The sequence below is a fragment of the Gadus chalcogrammus genome, chromosome 19 (genome assembly GCF_026213295.1).
Source record: "Gadus chalcogrammus isolate NIFS_2021 chromosome 19, NIFS_Gcha_1.0, whole genome shotgun sequence".
Classification (NCBI taxonomy): Eukaryota; Metazoa; Chordata; class Actinopteri; order Gadiformes; family Gadidae; genus Gadus; species Gadus chalcogrammus.
Window position 1 is genome coordinate 9,887,968 of NC_079430.1, and position 22,714 is coordinate 9,910,681.

Consider the following 22,714-nt stretch of genomic DNA (forward strand, 5'->3'; position numbering starts at 1 on the left):
GCAGCAAAAAGGGTAACAATTTTTGGGAGCCGCATATTAGGCCCTAGGACGCAAGGAGGGTCCGCAAGGACGTAACGGGTAAGCCCCCTTGCGTTGCGTCGACGTGGAATGAAACCTTAAGATGTAGTCGTCTCGTTTTGATTAAAACATTCTGCTTGAATGCACTCAGTTCAGAAACATGGTTCAGGAGTATGTCGACATCGGGGCATATCACCCAGGGATGTCCTCTCTTGACTTCGGGTTACGGGTTCGACACGCAGGGCGAAAAACAACTTACCGGCGACCTCATCCCACCCGGCCTACCCTGCTATTTTGGAGCAATTTAATCAATCAGTCCATCAGTCGATGAAGGGTGATTATTTTGTACCCACAGGATGACGTAGTGCAGGTGTACCTAATCCTGCCAGGTAAACTGAGCTGTCTGAGCCAATCACCCAAAAGGATAGGAAGAACTGAAGCGCTCCGCTCTCTCTCACCGGCTGTACTTTGCGGCCCGGGGCCACATGAGTCCAGTCCCTGCTTGTGTTCTTCTGCGTTTGTTTCAAACAAACATTGTGATAAGAAGGGAGACGAGAGATCAAGAAAATGCAGTAATCTGTTTTGTACCTGTAATCCCTGTAATCCCTGATATAGCTCTATTATGGCTCTTCAAAATAATTGGGTTACTTAGATCAGGCTTTGGAAAACAAGACTTGTGATAGCAAGTAAGCACAAGTTCTCCCCCATGGTCTCCTCTTCTGCTTATTTCTTGGTGACTACCTCTAACACAACAAAGAGGGTCGTGTATATGGCTGTAAATCATCTATACGATAACACTTTCTCAGCAAGAGCATCATATATTTGCATATATTTGCACCCCCCCCCCCCCCCCCCAGCCCTTAGCCCTCTTAAGGTCAACGAAGAACTCCCTTTGTTTTCGAGGAACAGACCTTGAGAGGGAACCCAGACAGAGGGATCCCTCCTCCCGGGATGCTCAGGAGTGCAAAGCGTTCCATAGCAGACAGACATAACAAGCAGAATGGTTCAAGTCACATTAAGTTGATACAACACACACACGTGCACGCACTCGCACTGACACGCGCTGCTCAGCGAGCCAGCGCTGCAGTACAGCTGAGCTGGCTGTTGACCGTCCGCCAGCATGACATGAGTGTCTGACTGTCTGTCTGTCTGTCTGTTCCTCGGCCCGCACCCGCACCCGCCGCCACGCACCCTGTCACCTCCGATGAGGCTCCACGCAAGCCCGGGATCTACATGTCATCCCTTCCCAATTACAGCGTCTTTATTAGGGCCCTGACAGATGGCCTGCATCAATGGGCCCAGTCTTAAGAGGGGATTTCAGCCAATGACCTTTCTAGCCTGGGAAACCAGCCTGCTTGCGAAACGCGTACTTTTCTTTTTCTCTCCTTTTCTTTTCGGAACCCGGAGAGAGAGGGTTTCAAACGCGAACCACAAAGTGGTGTGTTTGAAGCGGGGAGCAGCTGTGTGTCGTCGGGAGTGTTGACCTCTGCGCGTGAGGACTTTGGTCTTCGGCGGAGACCTAGCCAACGAGCTAATCCTCTTTTTTGACTTGCGTAGTAGAGAAAGGTTTACCGGCACTGATGAACTTCTGAGATGTGTTTCACGTCAGTTTTTTTAAAGGCGGGGGGGGGGGGGGGGGGGGGGTGACTCGTTGACATTACATTCAATTAATTAAGCTTACAATAAGTGAGATCAACAATGAAGATATAGCCCAAAAAGTGCAAGAATCATTTGAGTACATACAAACCCATAACACAAGCAAAGCGTAGCGTAGCCCTGCACATGTGAGGACAGTGTTTGAAACTCCCCTGTTTTTACACACGAGCACCGAGTGTTAACCAGACATCAAAGAATGACAAGGCTCTTGTTCCAGTGACAGTTCTATATTTCACCGGGACATGTGGCTGACAATCGCCCTAACGAACAGAGAGAGTCAGAGCGGGGTTAGCCCGAGAATGCTACGTGCCGGGCGTGCTCCTAAGTCGCGTTCTTGGAAGTGATCGAGAGGCAGAGATAAACTTCAAACAGCCAGCAGGGATATAACTGCCACAGATCACACACACCAGACCTGTTGAAACACATGCGCACAGGAGCAGGTCACACACACACACACACACACATACACACACACACACACGCAGAAGCAGAAACACACATGCTGAAACACACACACACTCAACTGCACACAGACACGCAGTCTCTCTCTCACACAAACGCACACAGCCCCACCAACAGTCGCATGCACACGGCCCCTTACAGACGAACACAGCCACACAAACATGCACATCGCTACAAACGCACACACACATGCTGACGCACAACCCAACAAGCAGACAGCACACAGACACAACTCCCCCCCCCCCCCCCCCCTGCCGGCACCCCAACACACTCTCTCACACACACACACACGCACACAGAAAGCAGTAACCCACTGCAAACATAAACACAAGCACAAGCAGCGTACGTCATCGCCTTTTTCCTTGAAAACACGCACGCGTGTCTTCCAAGTATAAATTAAGTTCATCGCTCAGCAGCACCTGGGGGCCGTCTGCTCCATCTTTGTTCTGTTAGAGAGTCCTCTGGGTTCCTCCTGAGGATTACCCCTGCTGGCTGTTGATTGGACCAAGCCAAAAGGTCAGAGCCCCGCTGACACAGCGCCTTTATTTATGAACAGAACCAGAGCTCTCTCTGGATAGTCTGGCGGGCTAGTGGAGCGGGTTGGTGCTCCACGTGTTGTCACTCCCAGCTGTATAAGGTTCCGGGTTTGAATCCCCCTCGGTGTCCTTGAGCAATTCTCCTCTGAGCCCCCAGGTCTTATCTTGAGTCGGGCTCCGACTCAGGATTACTTTCGTAGTTGATTAATCAAACCATCGTTGTTTATTTTTTCTCCTGAATGATCGATTAGTCATTTAGTCGATAAAATGACTTAAATAATAGCAAATGCATCAGAGCCTAACCGAGTGCAAAGTGAAGTTTTAATCGGCTTTGCTTTGTCAGACAAGCAGCCAAGGAAAACCAAACTCTTTAACAATGATCCATGAAACTAATATTTGATTTGAACTGAATCGAACATTAATCATAAAATGATTTGTTATTTGTACTTGAAAAATGAATTCAAAGAGTAATCGATTATCAAAATTAGATTACATCAATTCTGGTTGCAACCCTACGAATATGGTTCTCTGTTTTGAACCCAAATTCCACCGCCTAACCTGCAGGTAACCCGAGCCCTAACCCCTGACTGCTCCTTAATGACATGTACTCCATACTTCGTACAGCAGCAGATCAATGTGTCTTGCTGAACGGTACAGGACTAGTCTACTGGTTGGGGTGACTCCTAGCCAAAAGGTTCTGGGTTCAACCCTTCAGTCCCACAACCTAACCTGTAGGGCGTCCTTGAGCAATACCCTTACCACTAGCTGCTCCTATCTCGAAACCCACTCTGAGGCACTTAGGATAAAACAACCAGGGACCAGAATGGAAACAATCCTTCAGGCTTTATTGTGTCATCCCTGACTTTTTATGTATTTTAATGTATGATTCGTCCTGCTGTTTATATTTAATATCAAAATGGTCAAATACAATCAACCAATCAATCAACCAAACAGTAAAGACCCATCAAAGATGGCCGCCGTGTGGATGCGTGCGAGCCACTCCTTACCTGTCCCCATTCGCCGGGGATCCATCTGGGGGGTGGGCAGCGGCCCAGGCTGCAGCGGATCCTGACGGGGGGCTTGGCGTGGCCGGGGCAGTGTGCGGGCGGGAAGGCCTTGGTCTGGTCGCTGCTCTTGCACAGGACGATGCGGTGCTTTAAGCCCAGCCCACATTTAGGAATGCACTGGAGGACAGCAGGGGGAGGCAGAGGGGGGGGGGGGGGAGGCAGAGGGGGGGGGGGGGGGGGGGGAGGCAGAGGGGGGGTATCACTGTTAAGCCTCTGCCACGCGATACTCCAGTAAGAGTCTTACACTGAACCTGAGACAGACGGAGCCAAAAGCACTGGGTTTCTGTCGAGTTGGTATTGTGTTATTTGCTCTGTGTGTTTGGCCACGTTAAAATAAGTATTTTAATATTCGGTGTACTTTGGTGTACGTTGCCGGATTTGAGTCGGAAGTAAAAAAAGGAAAGGGAACCTTTCCACAGCTAAACCGAAATATAAAACTGTTGACTTTGTATACTTTGAATAGCTGAATAATGATAGGCGCTCTTTTAAATGAGCAAAAAATGTACATTTTCTTTGTAATTGCTTCATATCCTGAGATAGGCCAGTATAACAATTCAAAACCCATTAAAAAAAAAAGGGTTATTTCACATACTTTGAATAGCTGTTTAATCATGCGAGCTCATTTAAATGCACATAAAAGTAAATTTTCTTTTCCATTGCTTCATCAAGCACACAACGCAAACCAGCGTTGGGGGCGGGTGTACCTCGGACCAGTCCAGGGTGACCCACTGCGGCGGGCAGGACTGGTTGTTGCAGGGCTCCCTCTCGATGGGCCTGTGGGTGAGGCAGTGGCTGTCCTCCACCGTCTCCTCCTCGGCGGGTTGGATCCGCCGGATGCACAGCACGGTCCTGGTCCTCACGCCCCCGTCACACGTCTTCCCGCACTCGGACCAGTCCCCGATGAACCACCTGGGAGGACCAGGGAGAGGTGGGCCAGAGACGGGGTAGGTTACTCTGTCCTCTGCCGCAGTGCCTCCAAAGGCAGAGTCAAAGTGAACTTTATTCCCAGGCCGAAAATTGTGAAAATGTGGCTATTAATATATTTACCGCGCAACATATAACATGTAACAGAGTGACATAACAAGATAATAGTGCAAAAAGACCATAACAAATAAACATATGTAGACAGACATTGCGTACATTATACAGAATGGAATATTCACAGTGTTTTGAGGTAACGAAACCAAATACTGAGAGTGGAGTTTCGCTGAAGATGAGACTGAAGAAAGCTCATTGTTGTGAGTGGATACCTCAAAGGAAAGTGGAAACCTTAAAACTCAGTTTAGTAATGCTGGCCGGGTTTGTGTTCACTGTGAACGGCCAATCATGCACCTACAGATCCCCGAATCCAGCAACGCGACAACGCAAGTAAAAGGCCCCGTTGACCGTGATTTGAGCTCCTCTGCCATCAGACCTGAGCTTATGGCCCAATCCCATTTCTACCCCTTACCCCTTCCCCTTACCCCTCCCCCTTGTTTTGAAGGGGGAAGGGGAAGGGGCAAGGGGTAGAAATGGGATTGGGCCTGTGAGTGTGTAGTGTGATCTGTGGGACGAGGTGCAGGGTGACGGGGTGGGGGGGGTACGTACTCGGGGGGGCAGGGCTCTGTGTTGCAGGCCCTCTGGTTCTCCGAGGGCCTCCCCTCCAGGTCACAGTAGCTGTTCTGCACCACCGAGTTATCGTCCAGCCGCTTGCACACTATCTCCTGCTTCTGGGAGCCTGTCGCACACACACACACGCACGCACGCACGCACACACACACACACACACACACACACACACACACACACACACACACACACACACACACACACACACACACACACACACACACACACACACACACACACACACAGATATTGACACACACACACACATTTATACAAACATCCATGCAAAAAACAAGTAAACCCTTTGGTATAGGCAAATAAAGATACGATGCACATTTAACACTATAGTATGACCGGAGCCGGCCTCTGTGCTGGGTGCCTTGTTGGGGCTGAACTGGTCTCCCCCTTTCAGCGTGTAGTAAATCCAGACATGTAAATTCCTCCTTCTTTGCAGGATATCTTGGCAAATCACTTTTACAGAGCAGAAACTCTTTTCTTTGGCTCGCAGATACAGAGTTACCCCATCACTGACCAACCTCCCTCTGTGCACTGTGTGTGTGTGTGTGTGTGTGTGTGTGTGTGTGTGTGTGTGTGTGTGTGTGTGTGTGTGTGTGTGTGTGTGTGTGTGTGTGTGTGTGTGTGTGTGTGTGTGTGTGTGCGCCATACCAGCTTCTCTTGATCCCCATGGGACATATTCAGCACCAGATTTGTCTGGCAGATGTAATAAAATATGAATGTGTGTGTTTGTGTGTGTCTGTGGGTGTGTGCGTGCATGCATGCATGCGTGCGTGCATGCGTATGTGTGCGTGTATGAATGTGTGTGTGTGTGTGTGTGTGTGTGTGTGTGTGTGTGTGGGTGCACGTGCCCCCAGACAAAACGACTCTGGGCTACTGTTCTAGAACGTTGGAGCTCCCTTTGAATGCAGTCAATACGTCCCTCAACCTAAGTCTGTTAAAATCATTCTGATAACACTATTGCGACACAATGTCCAACGACATTTGATGAGTAGTGGAACATAACGTACTGAGGAAGGCTCGTGTAACTATCTAGCTAATCAATCATTTGGTGCACTTCGGTCTCAGATCAATCGCATTCTCAGCATCAATTCCAGTTTACGACATTGTGGGATGCAGAGTAGTAATAGTCCAAGGATTCTTCAGCTATGGAACGGCTCCCCAAGCAACCCTGGTCGTACTTGGTCATGCTTCTGCAGAAATATGGAAAACTCTTCCAGAGCTTGACAACTGGGGAGAAATACTATTTTCTGTTATTTGAAACCCATTGCTTTTGGGCTAAAAGGTTTGGTTAAGTCGTTTTGTTTTTTCTTGTGGGGTGGGGTGGGATGGGGCCAGGGGGGTCTTGGCAGAGAAGTCTGCTGTGGTTTCGGGCCTAAAATAGTTGGATTCCTGACTCGCCTATATCTCAAGCAAGGCTAGTGAACCATAAGACTGCATCTCATTCATAGAAATGACACCGTGTTTATCAACTGCGGCTGAGATGTGGGAAAGGAAAAAAGCGACCACATTTATTATGGCCCCAACAAGAAGGACCAAGTAATGATTTTGGTGAACCCTTCTTAAAACGATGATACGGGACACTGCGTTTAGTTTCTGTGGGGGGAGATGAACAAAAGAACCACTACGCGCATACACACACACTAGGGCTGTCAAAACGAACTTCGCTATTCGAATATAATTCGAATTTTTTAAAAAGGAGAACATTCGAGTGCGGCAACTAACGTTCGAACCTTTTTTTTTTTTTTTTTTTTTTTGCACATTTTATTGACAAGTCAAGAATTACATTTAACTTTTGCCGAGCAACGACGCAAATCAAAGTCAACGTCGTGCGTCGTGACGTTCGGCAATCGGCATTGTATGCTTACAAGATGCTGGGAAGCAGCGCGCGAGCAGACACAGAGATGGAAAGCATAACTTTCGGATTTCCATCGAGAAACGGGAAGATTACATCCAGAGAACCCGTCATTTGCAAATTATGCTGCAAGTCGTTAAAGTACCACTCGACTACGAGCAACATGAGCGCACACCTCCATTCAGTGCATTACTCGGAGTACGCAGAACAGTTAGCGGCTGAGGAAGAGCCACGGTCAAAACAGCCAAGAATAACATCGTAAAATAGCAGTGTGTGTGTGTGTATTTGAATGATTGAACATCAGCTTCTTCATTAAACATCATTGCTTGAATATTTCTGGCGTTATATCTTACGTATTTATATACGTTTTGTATTGATTTGGTAAAACTTGTTGCAAATGTTACATAACAGATTTGGTTGACGCGCCCTCTAGTGGACGCGGGACGTAGGCCTAATAATAGGATGGTATCGGTGTATATAATGATATAATAAAAAAAACATTAAAATATTCGAATATTATTCGAATATTCAACATAAGAAGCATTAGAAATTCGAATATGATTTGAGGGGAGGATTGACAGCCCTAACACACACACACCCGCTAAGCGTGTAGTCAAGAATGTCTAGGAAAGTAAGACCCTTTTAAAAATAACTTTAGAAAAACAGTATGTGGCAATCTTCCACGGGTTTTTGCTGAGTGTGTGTGTGTGTGTGTGTGTGTGTGTGTGTGTGTGTGTGTGTGTGTGTGTGTGTGTGTGTGTGTGTGTGTGTGTGTGTGTGTGTGTGTGTGTGTGTGTGTGTGTGTACATGTGCAAGTATGTTGGAATGAGTGTGTGTGTTGGAGTGATGTGAAAGTGTGTGTGTGTATGTGTGTGTGTGTTGGAGTAATTGTGGGAGTGTGTGGGTGTGTGTGCATGATCACATATGTTTAGGTGTGTGTGTGTGTGTGTGTGTGTGTGTGTGTGTGTGTGTGTGTGTGTGTGTGTGTGTTGGTGCGTGAACGTATACTAGCGTGAGTGTGTATGTGTTTGCATGCAGGTATGTTGGAGTGAGTCTGTATGTGTGTGTGTGTGTGTGTGTGTGTGTGTGTGTGTGCAGTTCGGTGTGTGCGTGTGTGGGTCTATCGGAGGGAGTTTGCGTGTGTGTTCGTGCACATGTATGTCAGCAGCAGCAGTATGCTCAGTGCATGTCCGTATACGGTGTTCTGGGGGAGCGTCCACACGCCGGGCCCGAGGGCCTCGTACCTCCGGCGCAGGTCGCCGAGCAGTCGGCCCAGGGCTGGTGGTACCAGGTGAAGCCCACCTCGTTGTCCCCGCTCCCCGTACGCTGGATGGGCACGTTGAACTTGTAGCGGATGCCCTGGTTCTGCTCCTGGAGCAGCACCTGCATGGAGGACACTCAGAAGGTGAATGCTGTTATTGATACCCACGTTGATGTTAAAGGAATTTGGATTACGCCAGGGCGGTTGCTTGTTCCTGATTGGTCCATAAGGATCGGTGGAAGTACATGATTTTTCATAAACGGGGCACCTCTGCCTTCTAAGAGTTTGAAAAAAAAATACTGATATAGATTAAAGTAATTAATGGTAACTGTGGTTTAAGCGGAATAAACCTCTCTGTTCTGTCGCATTTGTGGAAATAATGTGAGACGCGATCACAGACACACACACACGAACACACTCACACTACACAACATACATGACAAACGTAATCAAGACACACTTAATAGTACATTGTTTATCATTAATAAAGTGTTACAAAGTGCTTGAACATGCACAATAAAAACTATTACTTAAGTGTTGAGAATTCAATCCGATTTGATGAATATAGGCAGGGATAAATCAACAAGAAGACAGGGGTGATTTATCTGTTAAATCCTTAACAGGTTAATAATGTGTTTATCAACACATATGTTTCCTGATCTCATTGTTTTCCCAGTTATTCTCATTCATCCGTTCATTCCTCAATCGTCAAGTCATCATGCGATCATGCAATGCCCTGTTTGTATTAGCAGACGTCAGGCGGAACCAAGAACCCAGTAAAACCAACTCACACACAAACACACAGACACACACAAACAAGCACGCACGCACACTAGCACACACACAGAGACACACACGCAGAAACACTCAAGCACGGACACATATATACACACACACACACACAAACAGACACAATAAGACCTGGCCCACATCTCTGACAGTTTAAGCAATTTTATGGACTTCTTACCCTAAAAAACTAATTCAGGTCACAGCTGTTTGCCAAGCAGCGCAAACAACTGAGTTCGCCCCCCAGGGGATCAATATAGCATCATCGACATCGCACATATGGAATCGATCATGTGTTCACCCTACCCCCCCCCACCCCAACCTCCCATGACTAGAGATAAGAACTTTTCCTTATCTTATTCCCCCCAATAATCAATAAATTCCAAACTCACGATAAATCACCCTCCAGATGCAACACATTTTGTCAAGAGGCCTGTAGCGCTTAAGAGCCTCATTTCTTTTTTACGAATTCACGATTATCGGATATTGCCGAATTCCGCGTACCATGACAACCAGGACCTCGGTGGTGGCCCCCAGCGCCTCGAGGGACTCGGGTTCGTCGGAGGGCCGTCGGTAGTGGAAGGAGGTGCCGGCGATGTCGAACTTCCGGGGCCAGTCTATGGTCCAAGCCCCGTTGATGTAGTAGTCATCTCCCTCCGATTTCAGCGCTAGGACACAGGAAAGAATGAACAGAAATGTTATTCAATGTTAGTTATAAGAATTAATAAAAATGTGTGAGTCCTGCCCGCGGTCCTTTGCTGCCTGTCCTTCCCTCTATCTCCCATAGCTTCCTGTCCTTCTCACTCTTTCATAAAGCATAAAAATGCATAAATAAATCGCTATTTTTTTTTAATGTTAATTAGCAAGCGATTGGGAATGAGGCGGGATGGTCTAGTAAGGGGATTAGGTTGTTTTAATCTTAGCTGAATGGTCCCGACTCGCCCTTAACCCCTACCTGCTCATTAATGACGTGCATCAAAGAAAAGCTCTGGATGTAAGTGTCTGCTAAACGGCTGAATCGTAAATAGTAATGGTCGGTTAAATCTAACGAGATAGTGCTGTTTTGAAACAGGGTTGCCGTAATTGATCGTCATTTAAGCCTACTTTTAAACATCTGTCTGCAACTTTATCTGTTTAGCCAACGTTAAAATTGCTTTGCACATAAAAAAAAGGATGATAAACATAAAATTGAAGTTCAAGCCCATGCTAATAATTAACATGTGCACTGACAAACACACACACACATTTGGTTTAGGGGAGTAAAAGAAACACACACTACACACACACTCACACTTCAGGTGAAAGCTTGGATGGATGTCATGAATACCGATCTGTCTGGTCGTCACAACAAAAGGTTGGTCTCCAGGGACAACAGCTCTGAAATATCTACTTTCTCCACGTTGACTTGGGGCCAAATTTGGAGGCCCCGTTTTCTATGGCTCTGTAGTCCTACTCTTCCTTCAATCCGGTATTTACACAGATGGGACACGAGACAATACTATCAACATTTCTCGGTGGAATTTCAACACGTTTTCACTGTCGGCGTATAACAATTCAGACAGAACCGTTCCACTTTAGGGACGGCGATCTTCTGCTGGTGTTGGAAAATGTAAACAGTGAGTAACAGTGTTATCGTTTTAATGCGGCGGTATGAAACACAATGTGCTTTTGTTCCACAACATCCAGACAAGACAAGTCAAACATGGCACTTTAAATACGAGTTCAATGTAAGCAGCAATTCAAACATGGGCATACAATGAATTAAATATTTCATTTCCACCCCCCCCCACCGCACCAAAAAAAGAAGATACAATTTAGCCGAAATCGGTCGTAAATTCAACTCCGCTGTCTGTTGTGAAGTGTGTCTTACTCCCTCAGTCCCGCCCCCCCCATCCCACCCCAGGATTGACAATAAATTCAACAACGCCAACCCACTGATGCTTCGGGTTAATGGAAGTCATCGTTCCCCCCCTGCCGTCCCTCCACGCTCCAAAAAACAAAACTAATTTAATCCACTTTCTTGATTGTTTTAGTTTTCGACCCTGCCGGTGTTGCAAATCTTTTTTGTTTAGTCTGGAACGGAGGAGCACAGGCCACGGCCAAGCTTGCCATTACATATCGATGAGAGATTCAGGAGGGTTTCGCAAGACAACTGGATATTTAAACCAGCTTTATAGCTCGGGGTAGGGGGCGGTTGACGGAGAGAAGACTGACAATGGAAACATCCTAATATCACTCTTTAATTGCCTGTTGTTGTTCATTTAATAAACATTAGATTTGTTTATTGATCCCAGATTGTGGTCATTATTGCACTGCGCACAACAGAGTGAGTAGCGGCTTCGAGATACATGGCGTAAAGAAGTCCTTAAAAAGTTTTGCTTGGCTTATTGTTTGATCGCGACATTGATTTCCAGCGCTCGACTTACCGATGTAGTTCTTGGACATGCCGACCTCTTTGATTTCGATGTGGACCGAGCCCTTTGGTATCTGAACCACCTCCATGTAGCCTATGAGAAACAACATGAGGCAACGCAGGGACGATTCTGATGTCATGAAAGATAGGTTGCATGAGTGTATTTTGTGGTTCATGAGTTGTATTAATCGAAAAAAAACACGACATTGAATGGAATCAACGACATGAATCTGACCAAATGATTCAACGTATGTGCAGACATACACACACACCGACAAACATACACACCCACACGCAAGGACATGCGTGCAAACTGCACGAACATGTGTGCACACTGCACGAACATACACACACATACACAAACACATCCACGTAAACGTATGCAGCATACGTAAACGTATGCAGCATGCGCAAGCCCGCATGCACACACACACACACAACCACACACAGATACACACACACACATATTCTTTTCCAAGGTTTGCAGGCCATACCATAGAAGGAGAAATATGCTCTATGCGTTCTTTGTCTCTGTTTATAATGTGTTGTGTCTCTGTTTATAATATGTTGTGTCTCTGTTTGTGATATGATGTGTCCCTGTTTATGATATGTTATGTCTCTGTGTATAATATGTTGTATCCCTGTGTTTAAAGGTCCCATGGCATGAAAATCTCACTTTATGAGGTTTTCTAACATTAATATGAGTTCCCCTAGCCTGCCTATGGTCCCCCAGAGGCAAAAACTTGCGTTCGGTGTAAAACGAGCACTAGGTATCCTGCTCGCCTTTGAAAAAAATGGAAGCTCAGGAACTCGGATTTGGAATGTGGCCCCATATGTCGTCATAAGGAAAATGGTTACCACCCCTTTCTCTGTGGGAACGCCTTCACACGCATCCATAAAGTAGCATGCCATGGGACCTTTAATATGTTGTGTCCCGCCTGTTTCCCGCGTGCATGTGTGCATGTGTGTGTGTATGTGTGCGTGTGTGTGCGTATGCGTGCGTGTGTGTGTGTGTGTGTGTACCTCCTCGCGGTAGGGAATCGTTGAACAGGCCCTCAGTGGCTTCACATGTGCTGCCGTCTGCTCCACACACACGGCAGCGGTCCTCCTTGGCGTCCGAGCCCAGGATGTTGTCACAGCCCACATGCTGTTGCAGGACACACACACACGCACACACACACACACGCACACACACACACACACACACACACACACACACACACACACACACACACAAACACACTGTGAGGGACTGCTGTGTGTGAGGTTTTCATCCTTGAACGTCCTTTTTTTCGAGATCCCAATGTTTCTTGTGTCTCTCTGTGTCTCTCTCTCCCTTGTGCTCTCTCTCTCTTGCGCTCTCTCTCTCCTACACCTTGTTCACACTGTTCTCATTGACCTTGCATGGGGCGCTCGCGAAATGCATTGTGGGTCCGTCCGTCCATTCGGCTCCGTGGGCTTCTGTAATAGGTTGTCCGTGGCCTGCATCAAAAAGTTGATTAATGTTCAACTTTTCAGGCAGCGGATCCGTTGGCCAATCATATCGCGGTTATGCAAATACCTTCCACGCGTCTACTGGATCCATTTTGCAATAGCAGGAAGGAAGAAGCAGAAAAATTCCAGCCGTTATATATTTTTTAAGAGATGTGAAATGATACGATTGTTTTTTGTCACCTGTTGTTTGCGTCATCTTTTGTATTTATATCCACGCATCGGCTTCGTAGCAGGAAGCGATTCGATTGGCTGCAGTATGCGTCTACAGTACACAGACTAGTCCCCTATACATCAGACACGCCCTCGGTCATCCGTCAACGGACGCTTCCCGCTACATGTGGAGTGTATTTGCATAACCGCGATCTGATGGCTGACGGATCCGGCGCTGCCTGAAAAGTTGAAACTTTTTGATGCAGGCCACGAAGCCGAATGGACGGACGGACCCACAACGCATTTTGTGTGCGCCCCATTCAAAGTCAATGAGATCCGTCGACGGACGGAGGTAGTGTGACCAAGCCCTGAGTGAGCCCTCTCTCGCCCTCTCTCTCTTTCACCCTCGCGCTCCAAACACTTATTTTCATGTCAGCAACCTTTCAGCGCTCTGACACTGCCACTCTTTCTCTCACACTCTCTCACACTCTCTCTTCCTCTCTATCCCTCCCCCTCTCTCTTCCTCCCTCCCTCTCACTTTCTTTCTCTGCCTCCCTCTCTGTCTCTCTATATCTCTCTGTCCCCATCTCTCACTCCCTATCTCTCTCTTTACCCCTGTTTCTCTCTAGCTCTCTCCCTCTGCAACACATGTCCACAAACATGGTCCTTTGAGGTTCTCTAATCTCTGGAACAAAAAGTGTTCCAGAGATCCTCCGTCACGACAAACAGAACCAGTCCTTCTAGCTAAGAAGTCTCTCCACTGGACCACAAATAATACAGCTTTGTGTGAACAAATTATGCTTATTCCAAACACGCTCATGGATAAATGAACGTAATCAGTTTGTTATGTTTTGTTTCTATGACATTGCAGATAGTATTCTGGAGGTGATGTCACAAATTCACACAGTGGTCTACAAGGCCGAAAAGAAACAAAAGATTGATTTCATTCTGTAAGCCACAGCAATACACACAGATATACGCATACACACCCATTGCGTGACACGCTGTGCCATTATCTTGTGACAAAAAGGGCATTAAAGCCCGCCCCCACCCAGCCTTACCCCCCCCATGAAACAGTTGTTATGGCTTCCCATTCAGTCTGATATAATACATGTTTATTAAATGGTTATTTTAACTAAACATTTAATTGTAAGTTGGGCATGTGGGTTTCCTGTTTTATACAAAACACAATTCTGGTCCAAGCTGCAGAGCGTGATAAGATTCCTTTTGATGATTGTGAATCATAATTCACAATCGACTCCAAGCGATTCAGAAGGCTAGATTGTTCCACAGTATGCAAGGGGCAAAATAGGTGGAAAGTATTACTGGGCTGCAGTCTGTGAGTCACACCGAGCTCCTATCCAAGAGCAAGAACGTCTTGAATTCTACAAAAAGTGTTCTTGATGCTGCTATCGATTCCTAACCTTGCGAGGCAGCTGGACTCACCAGATTACCAATCCCGCAGGAATCCATCTCACCGGGTGTCAAAAGATGCGTTTGTGTCCGAACCACCCCCCGCTGGGGACCAATCAGGGTCCTTTGAGGAAACGACGTGATCCACTCCGTGATGGACACTGACCGATGGTTCATCCCATCACCTAGCCAAAGAGCTTTTTTAAAGCGCATCGCCTTTTCCGAGGCGTTTTCAAGGACGACTTCCCAGATGGTTCTGTGTAACAAACCACCCGGGGCGTCGGGTTAACAGATCTCCTAAACAAGTGAAATCAGCGTACCGGCTCACTCGCCGTTATAGGCTCTCCACGGGGAACGCCGTGAACCCTCTGTCTTTGTATATTGAAAACAAACCCATTCAGAAAGGATGAGGTCCTCTTAGGAGTGAGAGGGGCGCCTCAAGGCTCAGTTATGGTTCCACTTCGACGCAACGCAATGACCGCGCGGACGCCTCGACAAAGTCGTTAACCTGTTTTGGTTCTGCGTGGGGTTTTTGGTGGGCGGACCAATCACAGCCCTTAATGCTGCGTCGCCTCGACGCAAGCTAAAAATGTGTTGGGAGGCGCACGTCAGGCCCTTGCGGTGAACGCAAGGAGGGTCCGCAAGAACTTAAAGGGTCCGTAAAGCCCCCTTGCGTTGCGTCAACGTGGAACCACACAGCCATCAAGGCCTGAAGCGACCAATCCCGGGCAGCCGAGCACCTCGCGGCGATTACCACGGCAACTGTCCCCGACTGAAGGTTGAACGGCGAGGTGGCGCCTGGCGAGGTGGCGCCCGGTGAGGCGCGTCGCTGGACGTGTCCGGCAGGGCCGCGTTACCTTGCATTCTCCGTTGATGCAGATGTCCAGGGAGTCGGCCTGGCAACGCGTCCCGTCTATGACGGCCGGGGAGCGCTCGGTGTAGAAGTTGTAGCCCTCCGCCAGACAGTTGAGTGCACAGGGCTTCACGCCGCCTAGGGTACGCACACACACACACACACACACACACACACACACACACACACACGTTGTTCACCCAGGCTTATGAGGTGCTTAACTTGTGCTCTGTCAACAATGTGCCGTATCATAATGTTTATCTCTGCTGGAATAATGTTTTCCTTCACGTTCCGTGTTTATTATTCATATTTGATTTCTACTGCTCATATTATAGATTTATTTTTCGTATATATATTAGACATTGTTCTTTCTTTCGTATACAGTGGATATTTTCAGTTTTGAAACCGTAATGCAATTTGGATGCTATTAACCGTCTGGAATGAATACAGTTTATCGCATACAGGTGAGAACACCTGGTCATGCCTCAGTGAAGATAATTAAGCATTGTGTGGAGAAAGGTTAAACCTCAAAGCATAAGCAGATGAAAGCATTCAAACGTGGGTCGATGCTGCCATTGGCTGGTCAAATAATCAGGATCTCATTGCGATCGCATTGACGATGACATGGATGTCGTGGTGGTCTTAGTGAGCGTTTACGCCACTGAGATGTGATGGACTCCTGCTCAAATGTAACACCTGATGTCTCTTCACAAATAGGAACACTGCACAGCATTACAACAATGCTACACCAAATTGGAGCATTGTTATGTTGAAGTGTCCGAGAGGACACTTCAACATAACAATGCTGCGATACTGCAGCGATAAAGCCACATTACGATTCTTGGAAAACCTGCTGCCAGTAACATCTGTTATTTTTCGGGGGATCAGCAGTGGCGGTCCACAATGAACCCAAAAATGCGGTGAGCTTGAGCCCAGATCTCATTCCAGGCCGCAGCAGCAGCAGCGGCAGCCAGACTGCGTGTATACAACGCAGAAGTCAACGCGTGCAAAGGCCAGAGTTGACAGGCTGCGGCCGCGTCCTGGACGGCCCACAGGAGCGTCCAACTCCACACAAAACTTCACTACGGAATGCTTGGAATTCTCTCTCCCCATCAAACTCTCTCTCTCTCTCTCCCAGTCTATCCCGTACGTACTGTCCTCCTCCTCTCTCTTGCTCTCTCTCTCTCTCCCTCCCCCTTGCACGCTTTCTCCCTCCCTATTTCTCTCTCCGTCTCTCTCTCTCTTAGTCTCTCCCCCTCGCCTTCTCTCCTCCCCCCCCCCCCTTTCTCTCTCTCTCTCTCTCTCTCTCTCTCTCTCTCTCTCTCTCTCTCTCTCTCTCTCTCTCTTGGTCTCTCCCCCTCGCCCTCTCTCTCACCCCCCTTTCTCTCTCTCTCTCTCTCTCTCTCTTCTCTCTCTTTAGTCCCTCGCCCCTCTCTCTCCACCCCCCTTTCTCTCATCTTCCTATCTCCTTTCTCTCTCTCTCTCTCTCTCTCTCTCTCTCTCTCTCTCTCTCTCTCTCTCTCTCCCTCCCTCCCTCTCAGGCTGTTTGCTCAACAAGGTCACCCTCCAGACTGTCACTGATGATGAGTCATAAAAAAAAAAAAAGGAAACCGAGCCGTGGAGAAGACGGCAGAGGACTCGTGAAGCACAGCAGATGGCCGGCCGGCTCGCGAACCACTAACAGACTATAAGTGGACGAGGCAGAGCTCTCTCTCTCTCTCTCTCTCTCTCTCTCTCTCTCTCTCTCTCTCTCTCTCTCTCTCTCCTGTCTGTCTCTCTCTCTCCCTCTCCCTCTCCCTCTCCCTCTCCCTCTCTCTCGTGCCGTACGTACCTCCAGTGTAGGGCTTCCAGTTGTAATACTTCCCACGAAAGGACATGCTGTCAAAGTCAGCGCACTGCTTCTCCCGGAAATCTCGGGATCCCGCCAGACAGGTCTAAGGCAGATAAGAGACGGATGAAATAGGGTTTGGAATGGCGTGGATCATGTCACGCAGAAACAAGAGTTAGTAGTGTTATGTTTTTTTTTTTCATCATGAATATTGCAGTCTCTCTCCGGGGCTGCTTATTAAAACAATATCCATTATAAACGACTCAGTATTTAGGGGAATAACTCGTCTGCAGTTGTCTGCGAGTTTCCTTGTAGGCTTCTGCCACATATCACTCTTACCCACCCACCCCAGAAAAATAGAAAAGAAAAATTGCAGACAATGTAGAAATGCACTACAATGTGTTTTGCATTTGGAGGAATGCTCCTTTGTTTGCATGTGTTTATTTGCAATGAATAATAAAACACGTCTTTGTGTGGGTAATGAGAAACACAGTTTCAGCCCGAGGAGACCTTGAGCTGGTGCAGGCTGGCACACCCGCCCGGCCTCTCAGTATAGACGAGCAGGTACGTATCTAGGATTCTATGTATCCGAGGGTCTACGTGTTTAAAAGTCTACGCGTTTTGGATATTATGTATCTAAGAGTCTACCTATCTAGGGGTCTAGGTATCAAAGAGTACTTATCTAAGGGTCCACGTATCTAGGGCTCTACGTATCTAAGAGTCTTCGTATCTAATAGTATACATCTTAAAGATTCTAAGTATCTAGGGGTCTACGTATCTGAGAGTCTACCTATTTAAGAGTCTACGTATCTAAGAGTACATATCTAAGGGTCCAGGTATCTAAGGCACTTCGTGTGTAAGCGTTTACGTACCTAAGAGTCTACGTATCTAGGAGTCTACGTATCTAAGAGTCTAAGTATCTAAGAGTCTACGTATCTAAGAGTCTATGTAGTCTACGTATCTAATAGTCCTATTTAAGAGTCTACAGACTTAGGAGACTACGTTTCTAAGAGTCTACGTATCTAAGAGTTATGCATCTAACAACTATGTATCTAAGATGCTACTTATCTAAGAGTCTATGTATCGAAGAGTCTATGTATCTAAGAGTCTACGTACTTAGGAGACTACGCATCTAAGAGCCCTAATCCAGGGGTTTACGTATCTCTGGGTCTACGTATCTATGAGTGTACGTATCTAGTGCTCTTAGTATTTAAGGGGCTACGTATCTAAGAGTCTACGTATCTAAGAGTCTACGTATCTAAGAGTCTACGTATCTAAGAGTTTACGTATCTCTGGGTCTACGTATCTATGAGTGTACGTATCTAGTGCTCTTAGTATCTAAGAGTCTACGTATCTAAGAGTCTACGTATCTAGTGCTCTATGAGTGTTCGCATCTAAGTCTTCCTACGGGCCCAAAACCCAAAGCAACCCCGAGTGCCCCGATTGACCCGGTTTGGATTATGATGGAGAGGAGTGGGGAAGGAAAGACGGAGGAGGAAAGGAAGGAAGGAAAGGATGGAAGGAAGGAAGGGAGGGAAGAAAAGCCAAGAAAGTGAAACCCCTAAAATGACGATGAGTCTATTTGAAGATATATGATCTAATAAGTCTCTCAGGTAACTTATTTAGGCAGGATTACGACACGGTGCTGACAACACTGAGACGTATTGGCCCAAAGAAGCCAGAATCTTTCGTTAGTTTACATTTCTAACTTTAAATTGCTTACAGTGTGGTTACCACTGCGCTGCAGAATAACCATCCTTTGGTCAATTCGGGGAACCTTATAAGGTAAACCAAAGAATCCCCTGGATTGAGGAGGAAGACCTTTAGAGAACTTATACCTGAGAGGTCTAATTATTGGCTTGGAAACAGAAAATAGGTGTTTATTTGTCTCTTGTGCCCACTGGCTCACTCGCTGGCACCGTTTTCACTGCACATACTTTATTGGATGATTGTGAAAAAGGCAGAAACTGCAAAAATATTGGTTTTACGCAAATTCACCCCCCTCCCTGTTAAGAGATTTAAATCACATTGTCTTTATAAAGTACACATGGAAAAGCCTTCCAGGCTTCGACACAAATGACATCCGTCAAATGATGAAGAATAAATAACTTTTGGGCATCAAACTATATCACGAGCATGCATAATTACTTGAAATCGTTTTCATTTACTTTCCCGACGAATAAAACCCAGGCAGAGTCAAACCGTGTCCTAGGGCCATTTTTTTTTTTTTGCTGTCAACAAAAAGATTATAAACACAAAACTAAAACGCAATCTAAATCCACCACAGGGCAGACAAAGTTGCCTGAACGCGGAGCCAGAGAGGAGCGAGAAGGATAGCCAGGGCTTCAGTGACAGGCCAAATCCATCTAAGGTCAGTGTGTCTGGGTGGACGCACCCTGCATCTGTTCCACGCTGCAACAATCGGGGCATACCAGAGCCCAGCGTTTCTCTACGGCAAGACAAGCGCCTTCTTCTCTTGAGAGTTTTATACACAATACTGAGATGACAGCACAGAAGAAGAGATAGACAAGGGAGAGGAGGAAGGAGGAGAGGAGAGATGAGGAGAGGAGGAAAGGAGAGGAGAAAAGATGACGATGATGAGGAGAGCAGGACAGAGAAGCGGAGAAGAGAAGGCCGGGGGGGAGAGGAGAAGGGAAGAGGCGAGGCGAAGTGAAGCGAGGAGGAGGTCATTATGTATACTTACGTCTGTGTTACAGGATCTGTAGCGCTTTCTCTCTCCAAGACAATACTTTCCTCCTCCTCCAGAGGGGCTAAGAAACACAAGAGAGCAATGCGACGCGTAAACAAAGGAGTTGTACTTCGGTAACACAGTACCTTCCACAGGTGCACTACATTAGAGCACAACCTCTGCCGGATCTCTCGGTTCCTCCTTCTGTTTGGTCTAACATGTGCGCCACCATTCTCCTCTTTTCACTAAATCCATCCAATGGTGATGAAAGGTGCAAGTGCAGATCTCGGAAAATAGGCTGGAATTGTTGGTGGGTTCTCTCTCTTGATGTGCAGTAACAATGCAAACATTAGTCAGTGGTCCCTATCAGAAGGATATGGGTCATCATTCATCTAGTTACACACACAAACACACACGCACACACACACACACAAACACAGACATGCACACTCACTGACATACACATACACACAAACACACCCACACACACACACACATACACACACACACTGACGCACACCACACCACATTTGTTATAAAACTCATTTATCCATTCACACACACTCCCAAACACACACTCACGTACACATGCAGGCACACTCACGCAAATGTGCACACACACACGTGCACACGCACAATAACACACACCACACCACTTTTTTTTAACAAACACTTGACGGAGGCCAGGGCGTACGACGGACTGGATGTGTTAAGCTGGCTGTGGCTTACTTTGCCTACTTACGCTGGGCTGTCACAGTGCCTCATGGAGGACGATACGCCCCCACCACAGGTCCGACTGCACTCCCCCCACGTGGACCAGGGGCCCCAGCCTCCGTCCACGCTCTGGGGCCAGGTGCCGAACCCCACACACTCCCCCTGGAAGCACCACTGCTCGGGGGACATGGGGAGAGAGGACGCCGGGTTACCATTCGTCTGGCCGGAGAGATCCCGAGCCGTGCGTTTTCTGTCATGTGTTTGGAAGCAAGAAGATGTTCGGTGGGCGGGTGTGTGTGTGTGTGTGTGTGGGGTGTGTGTGTGTGTGTGTGTGTGTGTGGTGTGTGTGTGTGTGTGTGTGTGTGTGTGTGTGTGTGTGTGTGTGTGTGTGTGTGTGCATGCTTGTATATGTATGCGTGTGTGTTTGTGTATCTGTATGTGTGTGTGTGTGTGTGTTTTTTATGTGTTTGTGTGTGTGTGTGTGTGTTTGTGTGTGCATGCTTGCATATGTTTGTGTTTGTGTATGTGTGTGCATGCTTGTATGTTTATGTGTGTGTTTGTTTGTATGTGCGTGTGTGCGTGCATGGCTGTATGTGTGTGTTTGTGTTTGTGTGTGTGTGTGTTTGTGTGCGTGCATGCTTGCATGTGTGTGTGTTTCTGTGTGCGTGCATAAATGTGTGTGGGGGAATGTACACCTGTTTTATGTTTTTTCAACACCCTATAAACAGTTTGATGACCATGCGAGAGGTGAGCTCCAACAGACACTCGCAGTAAGATAACAGTGGAGGTGCAGTCTCTGACTCCCCCTAGCCTCAGTCTGGTCCAACACCCAGGATTCTTATGGACCAACCACAGACACTGTATCGCCCACATCCCTCTCCACCCTCCCTGTCTCTCAATCACCTCCCCCTTCACCGCTTCACCACTCCCTCTCTCCCCCTCCTCTCTCACTCGCTACTGTTGACTGGGCCTCCCTCTCTCTCCCATTAGCCGGGCAGCTCATTCCTCCTGTTAGCTTGACCTCTCTATCCCTCGCTCCTATTGGCCGAGCTCCTCTCTCCCTCTCTCTATTGGCTGGTCCTCTCTCTCCCTCTATATGGCCAGGTCCCTCACTCTCCCCCCTATTGGCCAGGTCCCTCACTCTCTCCCACCAATTGGCCCGGCCCCTGTCTCCCTCTCTCCTATTGGCCGGTCCTCTATCTCCCTCCCTCCAATCGGCCGGGCCCCTCTCTACCTCTTCTTATTGGCCAGGCCCCTCTCTCCCTCCCTCCTATTGGCCAGGCCATTCTCTCCCTCCCTCCTTTTGGCCAGGCCCCTCTCTCCCTCCCTCCTATTTGCGGTCCTCCCTCCCTCCTATTGGCCAGGCCCCTCTCTCCCTCCCTCCTATAGGCCAGGCCCCTCTCTCCCTCCCTCCTATTGGCCAGGCCCCTCTCTCCCTCCCTCCTATTGGCCGGTCCTCTCCCTCCCTCCTATTGGCCAGGTCCCCTCTCTCCCTCCTATTGGCCGGTCCTCTCCCTCCCTCCTATTGGCCTCTCTCCATCTCTTTCCATTACATCTGGGCTCAGCATCCGCGTTCCTTTGAAACGGGCGGGGGCAGACGGGGTACACCAGTGGCTCTCCCATCGCTGCCCCCAAAGCTACTTCAAAGCCCCCGGGCTAAACCTGGGGCCTCCTGCACAGCACAGACCCCCCACCCCCCCCTCTGTGGGCCCCAGGTCCTGAAAGGCTCCGCTGACCTAACGGTAATGATGGGTGACAGCTTGTGACACGCTGCCATTCTTCCCTTTGAGACCCCGGACCATCCACCCACAATGGCCGCCGTAATCCATGTTAAATCTGCCTCTCTCTCTCTCTCTCTCTCTCTCTCTCTCTCTCTCTCCACTCCTCTCTCTCTCT

At 47.8% G+C, this 22,714-nt stretch overlaps 1 protein-coding gene across 1 annotated transcript in view; it reads right to left on the reverse strand.

Moving 5' to 3' along the window:
• Positions 1–22,714, reverse strand: part of adamts6 (ADAM metallopeptidase with thrombospondin type 1 motif, 6) — a 38,118-nt gene that overhangs the window by 4,480 nt on the left and 10,924 nt on the right. The window contains exons 11-21 of the mRNA XM_056578980.1: positions 20,847–20,992; positions 20,120–20,186; positions 17,419–17,521; positions 15,592–15,725; positions 12,701–12,824; positions 11,691–11,771; positions 9,769–9,932; positions 8,462–8,600; positions 5,327–5,456; positions 4,444–4,648; positions 3,680–3,856 (exon numbers count right to left, since the gene is read on the reverse strand). Coding sequence (XP_056434955.1) covers positions 3,680–3,856; positions 4,444–4,648; positions 5,327–5,456; positions 8,462–8,600; positions 9,769–9,932; positions 11,691–11,771; positions 12,701–12,824; positions 15,592–15,725; positions 17,419–17,521; positions 20,120–20,186; positions 20,847–20,992 — 1,470 coding nt within the window. The remainder of the gene's footprint in view (positions 1–3,679; positions 3,857–4,443; positions 4,649–5,326; positions 5,457–8,461; positions 8,601–9,768; positions 9,933–11,690; positions 11,772–12,700; positions 12,825–15,591; positions 15,726–17,418; positions 17,522–20,119; positions 20,187–20,846; positions 20,993–22,714) is intronic.